This window comes from Notechis scutatus, chromosome 3, assembly GCF_049901735.1.
Source record: "Notechis scutatus isolate UNSWTSFEM ecotype Mainland chromosome 3, rNotScu1.2, whole genome shotgun sequence".
NCBI classification, from domain to species: domain Eukaryota; kingdom Metazoa; phylum Chordata; class Lepidosauria; order Squamata; family Elapidae; genus Notechis; species Notechis scutatus.
Window position 1 is genome coordinate 43875008 of NC_142011.1, and position 14576 is coordinate 43889583.

The 14576-nt window shown below is 35.0% G+C and overlaps 1 protein-coding gene across 1 annotated transcript in view; it reads left to right on the forward strand.

Annotated features, from left to right (window-relative positions):
- Positions 1-13903, forward strand: part of CD34 (CD34 molecule) — a 39172-nt gene extending 25269 nt beyond the window's left edge. Inside the window, exons 5-8 of the mRNA XM_026675199.2 lie at positions 3991-4126; positions 7143-7204; positions 10672-10836; positions 12524-13903. Of these exons, the coding sequence (XP_026530984.2) occupies positions 3991-4126; positions 7143-7204; positions 10672-10836; positions 12524-12715 (555 nt within the window). The 3' untranslated portion in view covers positions 12716-13903. The remainder of the gene's footprint in view (positions 1-3990; positions 4127-7142; positions 7205-10671; positions 10837-12523) is intronic.
- The last annotated feature ends 673 nt before the right edge of the window (positions 13904-14576 follow it).

Sequence of the window (14576 nt, forward strand, 5' to 3'; positions counted from 1 at the left end):
GTTACTATACATGATTGAGAACCACGATTACTTCTCTGCAGGATTGACATAATTTGTATGTTCCTATAAATGTGTGAAATTAGGCATTTTATAGAATGCCCTAGGAAATCTTTAGAATGCCAAAAATGAGACGTCAAAGTATGAAATGCTTAATATGTCACACATTTCCTGGGACTTCTATGCAATGCCAAAAGGCAAAATGGCAAACTATAAAGTACTCCCCCTAAAATGCCATTCTTGCCTTCTTTGTTGCAACAAGTAGCTCAATAGTGGTCTTTTTAATCTTATTTTTTCCTGTACTTTATTTTGAATTTTTATTTTATTTTTCATATACTGTATGTTAGTCCTAATGCTAATCCTAACCCTTTTCATGATTCTCTTTTCATACTTTGCCTAAATAGCTCTTAGCATTCTGCATAATGCCTAGGTATATATAATACCTAGAGAAAGTATATAGCATATTAAAATAACACAAACATTACATACTTTGCCTAAAAGGACATGCATTCTATAGATTTCCTAAGCATTCTATACAATGCCGATTTTTCACACATTGCCCCTAACTTATATATTGAAATCATTGATTGGAAAGCCTGGAAGCTGAAGTTCTGATACATCTACTATATCAGAAGGCACCAAATTAGGAAAACTGCCTACAATGAATCAGGATGTGAATCTTGTACAGAAATAGCCATTTGACTGAAGCTCTGGCTTTGTCATCACAACTTTTGATAAAAGGTTTATAAGCCTTGGAAATCACATATTAGCATATCCCCAATGCATTACCCAATACACTTGAGTAATATTATTCAATAACGATTCTGATATTAGTAATGGCTTGTAGATTTTATTAAACTATTAATAACTGGCTAATAGTGCTGTACTGGGTAATAAGACACTACGCAGCATTCAAACAAAAACAGCTAATAAGCAAAAATTGTTATTAACTAACAAATTGTGAACATTAATTTGTCAATATGAAGCACTATAATATATTCTATAAAATGAAGCCATAATCAGTGTTTGATTTCCATCTGAAACATTGTTTTTATTCACTGGTATATGGACAGAGTTTTTTTTTTCATGAACAGAAATTTTTAATAGATGACTAAAAACCCAGGTCATATTTCCTTTAATTGTGATGACCATGCGTGTTATTGGAGGAAACATGGGTGGTGATGATATTATAATGGTATGATGAACAGGAAGCTATTATAAAATTAATCTTTGAATCATCTATTTTTATATCTTTTTGTAAAGAGAATGAAAGATGAAACAATTTCAAGCAAAATCAGTTGCATAAGTGAATATTCCAATTATAAACTTAAATGTCACTTTATAATTTATTGTTTTATAGTTATTATTACTCAATCCTACTTGCTAAAATATTCCACCAGCCTCCGTTAAATGGGAGACATTATAGTAGCTGATACATCTAGGAGGCATCAATTTAAATCTCTAGGTTTATGTGCACTTACATTTCTTTGTTGTGATCTTTTTCACATACCACAGAAACTGAAAATGTACTGTAATGTATTATTGTCTTGAACATACACACCATTGGCAGCTTTATCTCTTGGCTAATTTTTACTGGAAACTGGAATCAGGCCTTCTTTCTTTGTCTCATGCATTATTTTTAAGACTGATTAGTGTGTCTGAGCCACAAATAAATAGAATGAACTCTTTCACTTGTTTGTCTTTCTGTCGGGCTTTTTCCAGTAAGCTGGTCCATTCACTAGAAAGGAAACTCTGGCATTCTCTCAACAATTATTTCCACAAAAAAAACAAAAAAAACATAAGAGTGTTTTTCCTCACTATCCCAAACTAATATCTGTGGGAATAGTTCTTTATTTGCATTTTTCCATTTCCCTTGCATAATGCATTCTGTGATTGTTTACATTTTTTACTTCTATTGTGTAGCTTTTGTTTATTCTATTGGGCCACATTAAATCATCATTTGACATTTTTCTGAAGCCAGTTAAGCCACCTGAAGATATGAATTGATATCCCAAATCCTAAATGGATCGATATGTAAAATCGTACACTAAGTGCCTAACTATCTATGAATCCCCCAGCCAATAGAAAATTATATACAAGAAATCCTCATTTATTGACTGGCTCAGACTGTGAGTGCAGTTATGAAAATGATAAAAACATAACTTTGCATTTCCTTGTATTTAGGATTGTTGCAGGTCTGTAAAGCAAAGCAAAGCTGAAGTAAGTCTTTAAGACATTTGCAGTTTCACTTAGCAATTGCTTTGCTTAACAATTGGGCTACTTTGTTCAACTGTGATTGCTAAACAAGGACTATATGTAGCCCAAAGTAGACTGGGATGAAAGATTTCTCCCTGATAAATATTTAGATAGACAGACAGACATTTATATTTTTGTTTTACTAAAGGGAAAGTTCTGGTGATGCTTCCTGTATAATCGATTGTGACTAAAAGTAGGTTCTTTATCTATAGTAATGCTACCTGTGAATTAAATACTGCACATGGAAGTATTTATTTTTACTAGCGATGAAACTTACTCAGCTCCATTGTACGAGATTTAAGGAAGGGCAGAATTTCAGGAAGATTCCACATAGACACAGCATGAAAAAATGGTCTTTTGCTCCCTTTGTGTGTATACGTTTGCTGTAGAACATGGATTTCATATATCCTGCTTTGAGGGGAGGAGAAAAGATCTCAGCAACTGCATAACTGCCTTTCCCATAAGGTGGCATAGGGGGAATTTACCAGGAGTATTTTTTCTCCACAGCTCCCAAGCAGATCCAACCCATTTTACAACTTTCTTTTACCTGCTTCTCTTTTTAGTGCAAATTTGGCATTCATTCGAGACAGTTTTTTATATAATTATTGTGCTGATGAACAAACAGATGGACAGAATCCCACCCTCTGTACATATTTTTCCAATTCCACAATGTTAGAAAAAATTAAAGAAGAAAGTTCTATTAGTTGAATATATACTGGACATGAAATATTCAACAACCATAGGAAGACTAAATCTTTTTCCAACTTATTGAACCAGCCTATATTTTTAAATTGCGTTAGATTTTTATTTTAGTTCTAGCTCTTCTGAGTCTGACCCTGACCTATGCCTCTCCTTTGATGTCCAAATTGACCAAATGGAGGGAGAAAAAATAACTACAGCCACACACTTTTCTTCCTGTCTCCTCCACAACTGTTTGGGAAAGGCGACATTTTATTTTAATCTTTATGTGGGAAGATTTTATCCTTGCAAAATGTGCCATGAGAGAACCATTTGAAATACTCAAGGCATTTCTGAAACAGGAAGGCCAAGTCTGTGCTTGTTATTTCCCTCATCTCCTGCCTGGTAACAGTGAAAAAGGAATGGTACTCATGATTTCAAAACATTAAGAGTGCCTTGGCTGGTTTAGGAGATAGTTGCAGAATGAACTGTGATAATGACATTACTTATTTAATAAGCAATCTAAGATTATACTTAATTAGTAATCAGTATCCACAGAAATGTGTTGACAAATATTTCAGTACATATTCTATTTATTTTGATTTTTTTTTAATAACTGGACATCTAATCCTTTTTGTCCACTATACTTCAGTGAAGCAAATTAAGAATCCCAAGCATATAGCTAAAACATGCTCTAAACTCTGTCTTAACTTCAGTAGTTCAGCTTTCACATACTATAATTCACATAATCTGTCCAATTTTAGAGATAAAGAATATTCCTATGCATATATTTTTGATAGTCATAATAGAAAATAGGGATTCCATAAATGGAGTTGCTTCTTGGAAAATTGTTCTTAATGTTTGTGGTTTCTCTTAGCCATGAAATCCACAAATAGATGCTATTGGGAGAATAAACTATAGCTCATGAGAATATAGTTATGTTTATAGAAGCCAGTGATAATTAATATGCCACTTGATGTTGGATAAATGTAAGGGAAACAAATGAGGAAAAATGTTCTACAACAGTAACTCTGTTTTTGTTTTGTTTTGTTTTTTTAGGAAAACTTTAAAAGAAACAAAGGGGAAGGATTGAGCAAATTGGTTTGTAAAAAACAACAACTTCCATGCTTTATTGAACTGGCCGACTCTGATGTGAATCACCACTGCATGTTGTTGCTTGCAGTTAACAATACAGGTTAGTTGAACTGATTTATTATAGCTTGTAATCAAGTTGGATAGAAGCCATGAGTGACTTGCTAAAATTGACTAGATTTCACATGTCACATGAAACCATAATTTTATCTTTGGCTGATTCAACAAATCTTATATATAACACATTTAGCTCCAATCCAGCAATTATGGGTTTGCAAGGTAAGTAAACCCAATGTTTTTGCTATCTTCTTCATCCCTAGATTCGGGTGGGGGGGAATGCAGAAAGTATTTGAAAAACCAACTATTTCAAAATGTATTAGGTGTCCTCAGTTAGGTGTTACTTCTATTCAATAGCAAATTAAGGTCAGGAAGTGGTTTAGTTTGTTTTTTTTACTTCCCAGTTAGTTTACAGCCATGGGATTTCCTTATGGTCTCATATCTAGATGACAACCAATCTATCCCAGCTTAACTTTTTCAAAATCAGCTAAATGTTGTGGCCAGCAGCTAATAAAAAATTGTAACCTCTTTCCCCCATCTTCCTGTCATTACTAAATTCAGAACAATAAGTGGTATATATCACAACAACATTCAAATACTAATTGGAAATTCTGACTGGATTCACAGGTTGCATGGGCCATACTGTTATTTTAGCATTTTATTTTATAATGTATTCATTAAATTGAATGTGTAAACACATTCAGTTTGATTTGTAAACCATCACTTATAACTTATTTATGTATTTTTATTATGCTTGAATTCTGTCCATTTTCATAGGATCTAGGCAGCTAAACAGAGGTAAACAGATAAAATACTCCCCAAATCCTTAAATACATATAATTATTTTCCAGAAGCCACATACAGTGTATCCCATCTTTCAATTAAAAAAAATACTCTGTTCATGTGCAAGACAAAATGGGTTTGTTTTCAAAGTTTTTCTGGAGTCTAAGAGTGATGTGACATTTCCACTGGAAGGGAGTTTCAAAGAATGCCTGCCTCTAGGGCCACATCAGATATAATCTCGGAGAGATAGAATGTGGAAAAATTGGTTTTATTTATTTATTAGCTATGGTGGCACAGTGATTAGAATGCAGTATTTCCATGCTAACTCTGCCCACTGCCAGGAGTTTGATCCTTAAGGTTTGACTTAAGGTTGATTCAGCCTGTTGTGGTACACCGGCGGCTGATGGAGCTGGCAGCAGAGTCGGACAGAGTTGTAGCAAGGAGGTTGGGGAGGAACCTGGGCCAGTCCTGGAGGCTGAGGAAAACTCGGACGAGGGCTCTGTGTCAGAGGCAGAGTCATTAGCTGCCTTCAGCCTCAGACAGCAGTGAGGCGGGAGAGTTTCTGGAACCAGTTCCCAGCTTGTGCATGCACAGAGCTGCCAAAAGGAAGGAACAATTAAGGCTTGACATGGGAGTAAGGCCACAGGTGGATGATGAATGGCCCCTCCCATAAGGATTAAAAGAGGAGAAAAAGGGGAGGGGGCTTTTGCAGGAAACAATTTGTTCATTCCAGCCTTGGGATGATCTGTCTGTGTAACGTAGAGACTCTGTGCCCAGCCTTTCCCTGTCAACGCTGCATGCGGAAATATTTACTGGGAAGCTTTCCCAGATAGATAATGTCTGAGCTAATAATTATACCTTTGCAAGACTGTTTACCAGGCCATTGGCTGAATGTGAATGCAATAAATTCACATTCATTTAATAAAAGAGATTTTTCAGGGACACAGAGTTTACTTAGTGTTTTTTTTGGGGGGGGGGAACTAGGACAGAACACAGCCTTTCATCCTTCCAAGATTAGTAAAATGAGGACCATGATTATTGGGGGCAATATGCTTACACTAAACTGCCCAGAGAGTGCTGTAGAACACTATGGAGTGGTATATAAGTCTATTGTTATTAATATACTATTTGATTTGTTTGGACAGGCAAATGAATTAAGAAAAAGATGGCCAGGATCAGATGTATATAGGTTTTAAATGTGACAACCACCATCTTAAACCACACCCAGAATTCAATTGGAAACTAAGGCAACTCCCATTATTACTGCAACTACCTCATTCAGCAGCAGCTGCAGTTTCCACACATCCTTCGACAGTCATCCCATGTTGAGCATTTATTTAATGCAATAATTAATTTATGCAATAATTTAATAGAGGTGACTAGAGCTTTAGTGACTATAAGCAAGTCCTCCAAAGCCAGAAAAAAAGTTGTCATTGTACAAAAAAGTTTATCTGACATCTGGTCTTCAAACAGGAAAATTCTCAAGTTGAAAACCATCTGTGAACAAAGAAATACAACCAGTTTAGAGTTTTAAAAAAGTGGAATTTCCCTGCAATTGTTAGATTTGCAGATCCAAAGCCACTCCTTATTGGAGGGATTCATTTAAAGTGTGATCCTCCTCATCCAGACCCAAACAATATCCAGGAAGTCAGTTAACACTTCTACTGCACATCTACTCATGGCTATGGTATATACCAGTAATGGCGAACCTTTTTGGCATGCACATGCTCGTCGGGGATGCACCCCAGAAGAGAAGCTGCCAAGTGGGCATGCATGTGCTGGGAAATGAATTTCCAGTTTCTGACGCGCACATGAGCACCGGCCAGCTTGTCTTCTGGTTACTGGTGCACAAGCACATGCGACAATCAGCTGGCCAGCATGTATGCACACAATGGAAACTGGAAGACCAACTCTTCCGGTTTCTGACACTACCACACACGCAAAAACAGCTGATCGTCGAGCGCACATGCACACCAGAAACACAGAAGAGGAACAGGGGATGCCATGCGTACCAGCCGACATGGCTCCGTGTGCCACTTCAGACATGCCTGCCATAGGGTCACCATCACAGGTATATACTATGTATCAGTGGCATACGATAATGCTATGTTTTATCATTTTATCAATTGTGACTTATTTAATAAACCACAGTTATATAAGCCATATATTACTTTGAATAAAACCTGTACAAGTGATACTATAAATGTTATTAAAGCTTCTTTGCTTGATAAATAATTCCAATATTCTCTGAAAGTAAATTTCAATTTTCTCTGCTTTAGAAAATATAGGTGCAAATGCATTACGTGGCTTTCTGGATAACAAGCAACCCGATTTGAAAGCGGTAATTTATTCATGTTTTTATATATAGGAGTTGGGTGAGACAGAATTAAAAAAATTAAACCTAAAATATTACAAAATTTGAACAGTATGCTTTGTAAGTCAGGATCTTTTATAACTAAAATCATGTAAATGAACAGTGATATTTTTCACAAATAATGTGGAATTAAATGTCAATATTTTAATAATAATCAAATTACTATAACAAGCAACTAACTGTGAGAATTTCCCTAACAATTTCCAATTTACTATTTTTAGAAAACAGACTAAAATGTAACACTGCAATAAGCAATATGCATTTTCCTGGATTTGAGGTGTTATCAACTTAAAACGTCAACCAACAGTTCCATTGGGCTGACAAGGTTTTGGGGCATCTATCCTGCCTGTAAAGAAACCACTTTTAGCTATCAGAATTGCCAGATAATATTTCAGAGGACAAAGTGAAACTGTTTTAGTTATTTATTTTATTTTATTTGGTTTGTCAATTGCTTACAAGATAATAGATATAAGTAAAAACATAGTTATGAAGACATGGATACATATAAGAAAAATAAAAGAAACAATAGGACAGGGATGGTAGGCACGTTGGTGCGCTTATGCATGCCCCCTACAGACCTCTTAGGAAAGGGGTGAGGTCAATAGTAGAAAGTCTAAGGTTGAAGTTTTTGGGGTTTGGGGAAGAAACCACAGAGTCAGGTAGAGTATTCCAGACATCGATCACTCTGTTGCTGAAGTCGTATTTCCTGCAATCAAGTTTGGTGCAGTTAACCTTGAGTTTGTATCTATTGTTTGCTCTTGTATTGTTATGGTTAAAGCTGAAGTATTCATTGACAGGTAGGACATTGCAATGTATGATTTTACATACTATACTTAGATCGGACCGAAGGTGGTATAGTTATAGATTTTCTAGATCTAGAATTTCAAGTCTGGTGACATAAGGTATTCTGCAATGAGTAGAGGAGTGGAGAACTCTTCTTGTGAAATATTTCTGGACTTTCTCTACTGTGTTAATATCAGATGCATAATGTGGGTTCCAGACTGATGAGCTGTATTCAAGTATTGGTCTAGCAAATGTTTTGTATGCTCTAGTTAGTAGTGTAATATTACCAGAGAAAAAGCTACGTAAGATTAGGTTAACAACTCTTAATGCCTTTTTGGCTATGTAGTTACAATGGGCTCTAGCACTTAGATCATTAGAGATGAGTACTCCGAGGTCCTTGATAGAGTTTGGATCATCAACAAGGTCTTGACTATTCAGCCTGTATTTCATTTTCTGATTTTTTTTTGCCAATATGTAAGACAGAGCATTTGTTTTTTGAGATTTGAAGTTGCCATTTGTTTGACATAGTCGAAGGTCTTTTTGAAGGGTAGCAGTATTGTCTGTGGTGTTGAATAGCTTTACATCGTCAGCGAAGAGGACACAGTTGCTCTTAATATGATCACAGAGGTCATTTATGTAGAATATGAAGAGAGTTGGTCCTAGAACACTGCCTTGGGGGACCCCTCTGTTGACAGGTACAGAATTTGATAGGACGCTCCCAATTTTGACCATTTGTTGTCTGTTTGACAGGAATGCTTCTATCCAGTTATGCGGGTGTCCAGAGATACCATAAGATGTTAGTTTTAGGAGTAGTTTGTCGTGTACCACTGAATCAAAGGCTTTACAGAAGTCTATGTAGATTGCGCTATTGGTTTGCCCTGATCAAGTTGTGTAGTCCATATGTTTTTGCAGTGTAAGAGTTGCAGATTGCAGGATAGTTTTTTTCTGAAATCAAATTGTTTATTAGAGAGTAGGTTGTTTGTCTCTAAGTGGAGGATAATGGATTGGTTAATAATTGATTCCATGACTTTACAGGTGACGCAGCATAAAGAGATTGGTCTGTAATTTTCAACTAGGCTGGGATCTCCCTTTTTGAAGATAGTTTTGGCAAGGAGCTGGTCCTGAAAGATTTTTCAAAGATTATGCTTAGAGGTTTGGCTATGGCAGTGGGTAGCTTTTTTAAGAATTAGGCACATATTCTGTCCGGTCCAATAGATAGAAATGGAGTTCATCCAATAGTTTTCATTAAGTTGTTTCATTCATTGAAGACATAATTGGCTTTCAAGATGTGCAGTGTTCTAATACTTAGTGCAAAAGAAATTCCAAGCGTTTCCAGAAATTGCATCCTGAAAATTAGTTTCCTTTGTGTTGTAATTTAACATACAAAACATATGAAATACACAGGACTTCTCTCTTTCCAAACTATCTTCCCAAACATGCATAATATCCTAAAGCTGTGTGATTCAATTTCAAGGAGATTCAGCAAGTCACATTTTCACACTGAATTTTCAGATTGAATTCTTGAATCATTTGAAAGAATCACAATAAATGAGGTGCTTTGAATCACTTTGGATTAAGAGATCTGATGGGGTTTTCTTTTGTGTTGCTCCAATTTTTCTTCCAAAATGGACAGTATTATTCCTCCTACTGTGTCTCACTTTTGAATTAGAATTTGTTTAGGTAGGTTTACATGGAGTGCAAAATTTGGGAGGTTGGTTGGTTGTTTACACTAGTTTGTTCTTTCTTATATAATTCTCTTCCTTTTCCTCAAGCCATATCCTTTTATTATTGCATTTCTTCTACTTCCAATGTACTTGTCTAGCCTGAAATATAGCCAACTACGATATGTGCCCAATCTGTCTGCGGTTGTTGCTGTTGGTCCTCCCCTTTAGTGCCTTTTCATTCTCTGCATTCCCTTCAAAGGTTTTTTTTCCTATTTACCTATCACTGTCTTACTTTATACTCTGTAAGACTACCTCAGACCTAATGTCATACCATGATATAAAAAATTAGTCTGTATTATATGCGACAGGTTATTTCTTACACTAGCACATGTGAAACATGCAATAGCAATAAATAAACACAAATTTCTTGGGATGTTTTTAAGTTGTTGCCCAAGCATCACATAACCCATCATTCCCAGAAGAGGCTAATTCTGCCTCTTCCACTCTACTAGGAAGCTATCAGCTCAGAAAGATAAATGACCGATGAACAGAGAATCTTCAATCTTTAGTAAGAACTTACTTTTTCAAAACTGTTTTTGAAAGGCTTTGTTTTTAAGGTTTAATAGGGCATTTTGTCAGCCCTACTTCCCCATAAGATGGATATTTTAATTCCCTAAACAGTTTGGAGCTGTTATGTTGTCCTTTCCTCATTCCTGCTATGTCTTGTTTAAACAAGATGTTACAGTACTTCAAAGTAAAAGCCTTCAAGCTACCTGACATTGTAGGAGGTTAGTTGTTTTAGACTAGGGTACAAAAAACTTCAGAGGAAGCACTTTTTCTATGTAACAAATTTTATTAAAAGACATAAGCTGTATGGAATAAGATATGACGAATGACCCTTAAGGGTCTATAATCTCTGCTATTTGCATTCCTGACAGGTGTTTTCATGGTTCTTTGGTTCAATCCTATTTTGTTTTTTTCTTTTAGCTTGGGATAAAATTCCACAAGCAGGAACGCACTGAGATTCACCAGGTCCATTCTCGGGGGACCCTTATTGCCTTGGTCACCACCGGCTTGCTGTTTGCATTTTTGGGATTGACTGGATATTATCTTATGAAACGACGAAGCTGGAGCCCCATGGGAGAGAGGCTGGTTAGTGCTTATAGTTGGCAGAACAAGTAGAAAGTTCAAGGCATGTAACAGCAGTTGCAGAGAAAAATGACAGGATTGCTATTCTTACTATAACTGGTGTACTCATTTCCATAAGGTATTCTACAATTTCAAGTTATGCTTACTTTTTTTCAACAGTAAGATAAAACAATTTACAAACACCATCAAACAGGAATCATATTTTCCTCAATATCCTCATGCTTTAAATTCAGACTGGATTTTCTCCTCTTGTTTCTGTTGCACTAGAAACTTTCCTTATGACTTTATCACCAAATGATGAAATAAAGAATGTGAAGAAAAAGAAAATATTTTTCTTAATTCATTTGTTGCTTTCAATTTCGGTTCCTTCTATCTTTAGGCTTGCTGGCAATCTTTTGGTTTTAGCTATGTCAGCTAAATGTAGAACTGCAACTGTAATTAATTTTTCTTTTTAATATTTGGGGATGTGTAAATATTGTTCCCAAATTCAGAAGAAGGTAAAATTAAGTAGAGAAGTGGAACTCTGTACCTGCTACTTTTACTTCAATACTGTTTATAGGATTTCAGTCAGATATAAGTTGACTGTGCATATAATTTCCCAGGAATATCTTGTTGAGATATTATAGGAATGTTGGAATGCAGATAACTAGAGCCGTGCAGAAGATGAACTCTAATGATTTTGCAAAATCTGTGGGACATGACCCTTTTCTTGTTTTTTCTTTTTTTTAATGAATTTCTCTCTAAGAAAAATATCTTTCTCTTTAAATAATCTCCTTCATACAATGAATTTCTGCAGGTAATCTTCATTAGCCTGAAATGCAAACACAGAGTTCTGTAGAGTTTCATAGACAATTTTCAAAAAAGATTTTAGAATATTTGGGAGGAGCACCTGCAACACCTTACAGAAGTTGTGTTTTTTCCCAGACCTGAATCCAGACCTGTACCGGTAGTATACACCGGTAGTATAAAATCTTGACAAATTGAATGCCAGTGTCATCACAACAATAGCTAATGAATGACTGGTTATTCCATTTATTTACTTATTGAACTATACATTATGTAGACTACATTAGCTTTCGGAAATTAAACTACCACTCCATTACTGCAAATTAGTGGTATTACTGCCAGTCTCTACAATCAAGAAATATAGATGCAGGTGAGATTGTGCATGAATTATATAATAGGACAAAGAGTCAGAGCAAGACCTCTTACAATCCATGGGGATATTTCATAGCTTATTGCTAATACATCTGTTCTCTGAGCAAAAACTCCAGATTAATTTTCTGGTGCTTCCAGATTAAAAAAAAATCTGGAAGTAAGCTATGAATAATTTTTCTGCTCCAAACCCTAGATACCAGGATAGACAAAAATATTAATGAAACTGCATACTGGATTATCAGTATTTGATCCAACCTCTTATTTTATTGACAAGTTTATATTCAAATTATTTGTATTATTATCATTGATTACATAGGCCGCTGAAATACACTTCATACATGGACAAGGCCTCCCTTCACTCCATCATGAATATTATCTTAATATACTTTTCTAAATCCCTGACTGAAGTGCCTGACTGAAAGAACAGATATTTCTTTTCTTTTCTATATATAATCTAAATAATTTTGTTGACCTCTGAGCAGCTTTGTCTAACTCTGAATATTTTTATTGTTTATACCTCTAACCCCTTTAGGGTGAAGATCCTTATTACATCGAAAATGATAGCCATAGTAACCCTGATATCCCTGTGGCCTCTCATGAACAATCTGATCTGCAGGATAAACCAAATCTCAATGGAGGGGCTCGGGAAAATGGAACTGGCCAGCCGTCCTCAAAAAATGGACACCAAACAAAGCCCCAGGTTGTGGCTGACACAGAACTGTGAAAATGCTGTGACCTTCTTAATGCAGCTGGAAAAGCTCAACTGCACTTACAAAGAGGAGCTAGGAGTAAAAAATCATTAATGAAATTATAATACCTTTGTTTTAAGTGTTAACATCTTAACATTAATTTTTCAGGGCCGATGCAGCAGCATTTGTGTATGGAAATTGTACAATTAGCAAACTGCTTCAATGGTATTGGTTATGTTCTTAATAAAAGGGAAGTTTGGAGGGTTTTTTATTTTATTTTTCTACTTTTAGATGTGATGTCCTTCACAATAGTTCATCCAGGGAGACACAAGGCATGTTTCCTAGAAATTAAATTTTTTTCACTTATTTGAGAGTTGTTTAATATCTATCTGATGCTGTTTGGAGTAAGAAAGGACATTTCACTTTTTTAAAACGTAATTTTAATTTTAATTTAAAATATAACAGAGATGTAACAACTACGGCTCCAGAGTAGTAGGCAGCTGAAAATCCCTAGATTTTAGTAATCACCACCCTTTCTCATACCCAACTTTCTGCATTTAGGCTATGCTGCACTTTGTACATAACATAAACTGATTGTAAGCCTGCAACTCATCAAAAACCTTTTGAAATATAGTTGAGGCAGTTCTTAAACAACACAAAATAAACTCTTCACTAGATTTGCTTATTTTGAAAAAACTGAGTATCTTTTCCATTTAAAAGAAATAGGAAAAATTAGGAGACTTTTATAACATGAAAGTGCAGTATAATAGACAATAGACCTAAATCTGAAATGCTCTGTCTCTTTCAAACTTTGTTTTCATTGTCCATATACTGTACATAAGAACAAGAAAACAACTTTTTTCCCCTACATAGTACTTTCTAGATGCTTTGGGACTGTTACTATCAGAACTCATACAAAGTACATCCTTTGAATTCCAAAAATCACTGATTTTTTTTTAACATAAAGGAAATAAATCTGAAATGTTATTCTTAATCTGGATACAGTTAATTACATTGAAATCAAGAGTGGCATTAGTTGTAGTTACATTAAGTGGAGTTACATATTTCTGAGCCTAGAATCCTATTTTAACATCCTGGAGTTTAAATACAATGCAGTTTACTTCTAAATAGACAGTGATATGATGTCAGGGCCTTTGAATCTAGTTTTCAAACAAAACATGTGAGAGTCTATTTGTAAATGTAAATAAAAATGCAAATATAGCTATATTTAAGTTGTATGTTTAAACATATCTAAGATCACAATAGTCATGCTTTAATTTAGCCTATATTTTAGGCTAAATTAAATATTCTAACCCCAAATATTTTTCTCCATTGCCTTCCTTCCCCTCAGTGCTCATCCCGAAATGTATTGATTATTTAAGTTAATTTGAAAATAGAATGTAGAACAAAAATGTGACTAGGCTCTGAAATGAATTATCTTTTTCATACTAATTATCATATTTTTGTGTAAACTGGAAATAATTCAAGAACACCTAACATGAATGATACTGCCTTATTTACACTTGTCACTGAAAGCATTCGTTAGGTATGGGATAATGACCATAACAATAAGTAGCCCACTAGAGAAAGGAATATATTTCTTTTTTTTAATTCAAATTTCCCTAATCTGCTTTTGTTCAGATATGCTGGAACTAGAATTCTTTGCCAGGTATTGTCCAACTGCTGGTGCTAGAGAATGAATTAATTATTCAGTAGATTAGTATAGATAGTCTTAATGTTTACATTTTTGTGTTAAACAAGCAAACATGATTGTTAATATGGTATAAAGGAAGCATGTATATTGGAATTGTCTCTAGTGTAAACTATACATATGTGTAGATAATTTTCATAATTTAAAAAGGCAGCATATGTATATTTTAATTGTTACTTAATATC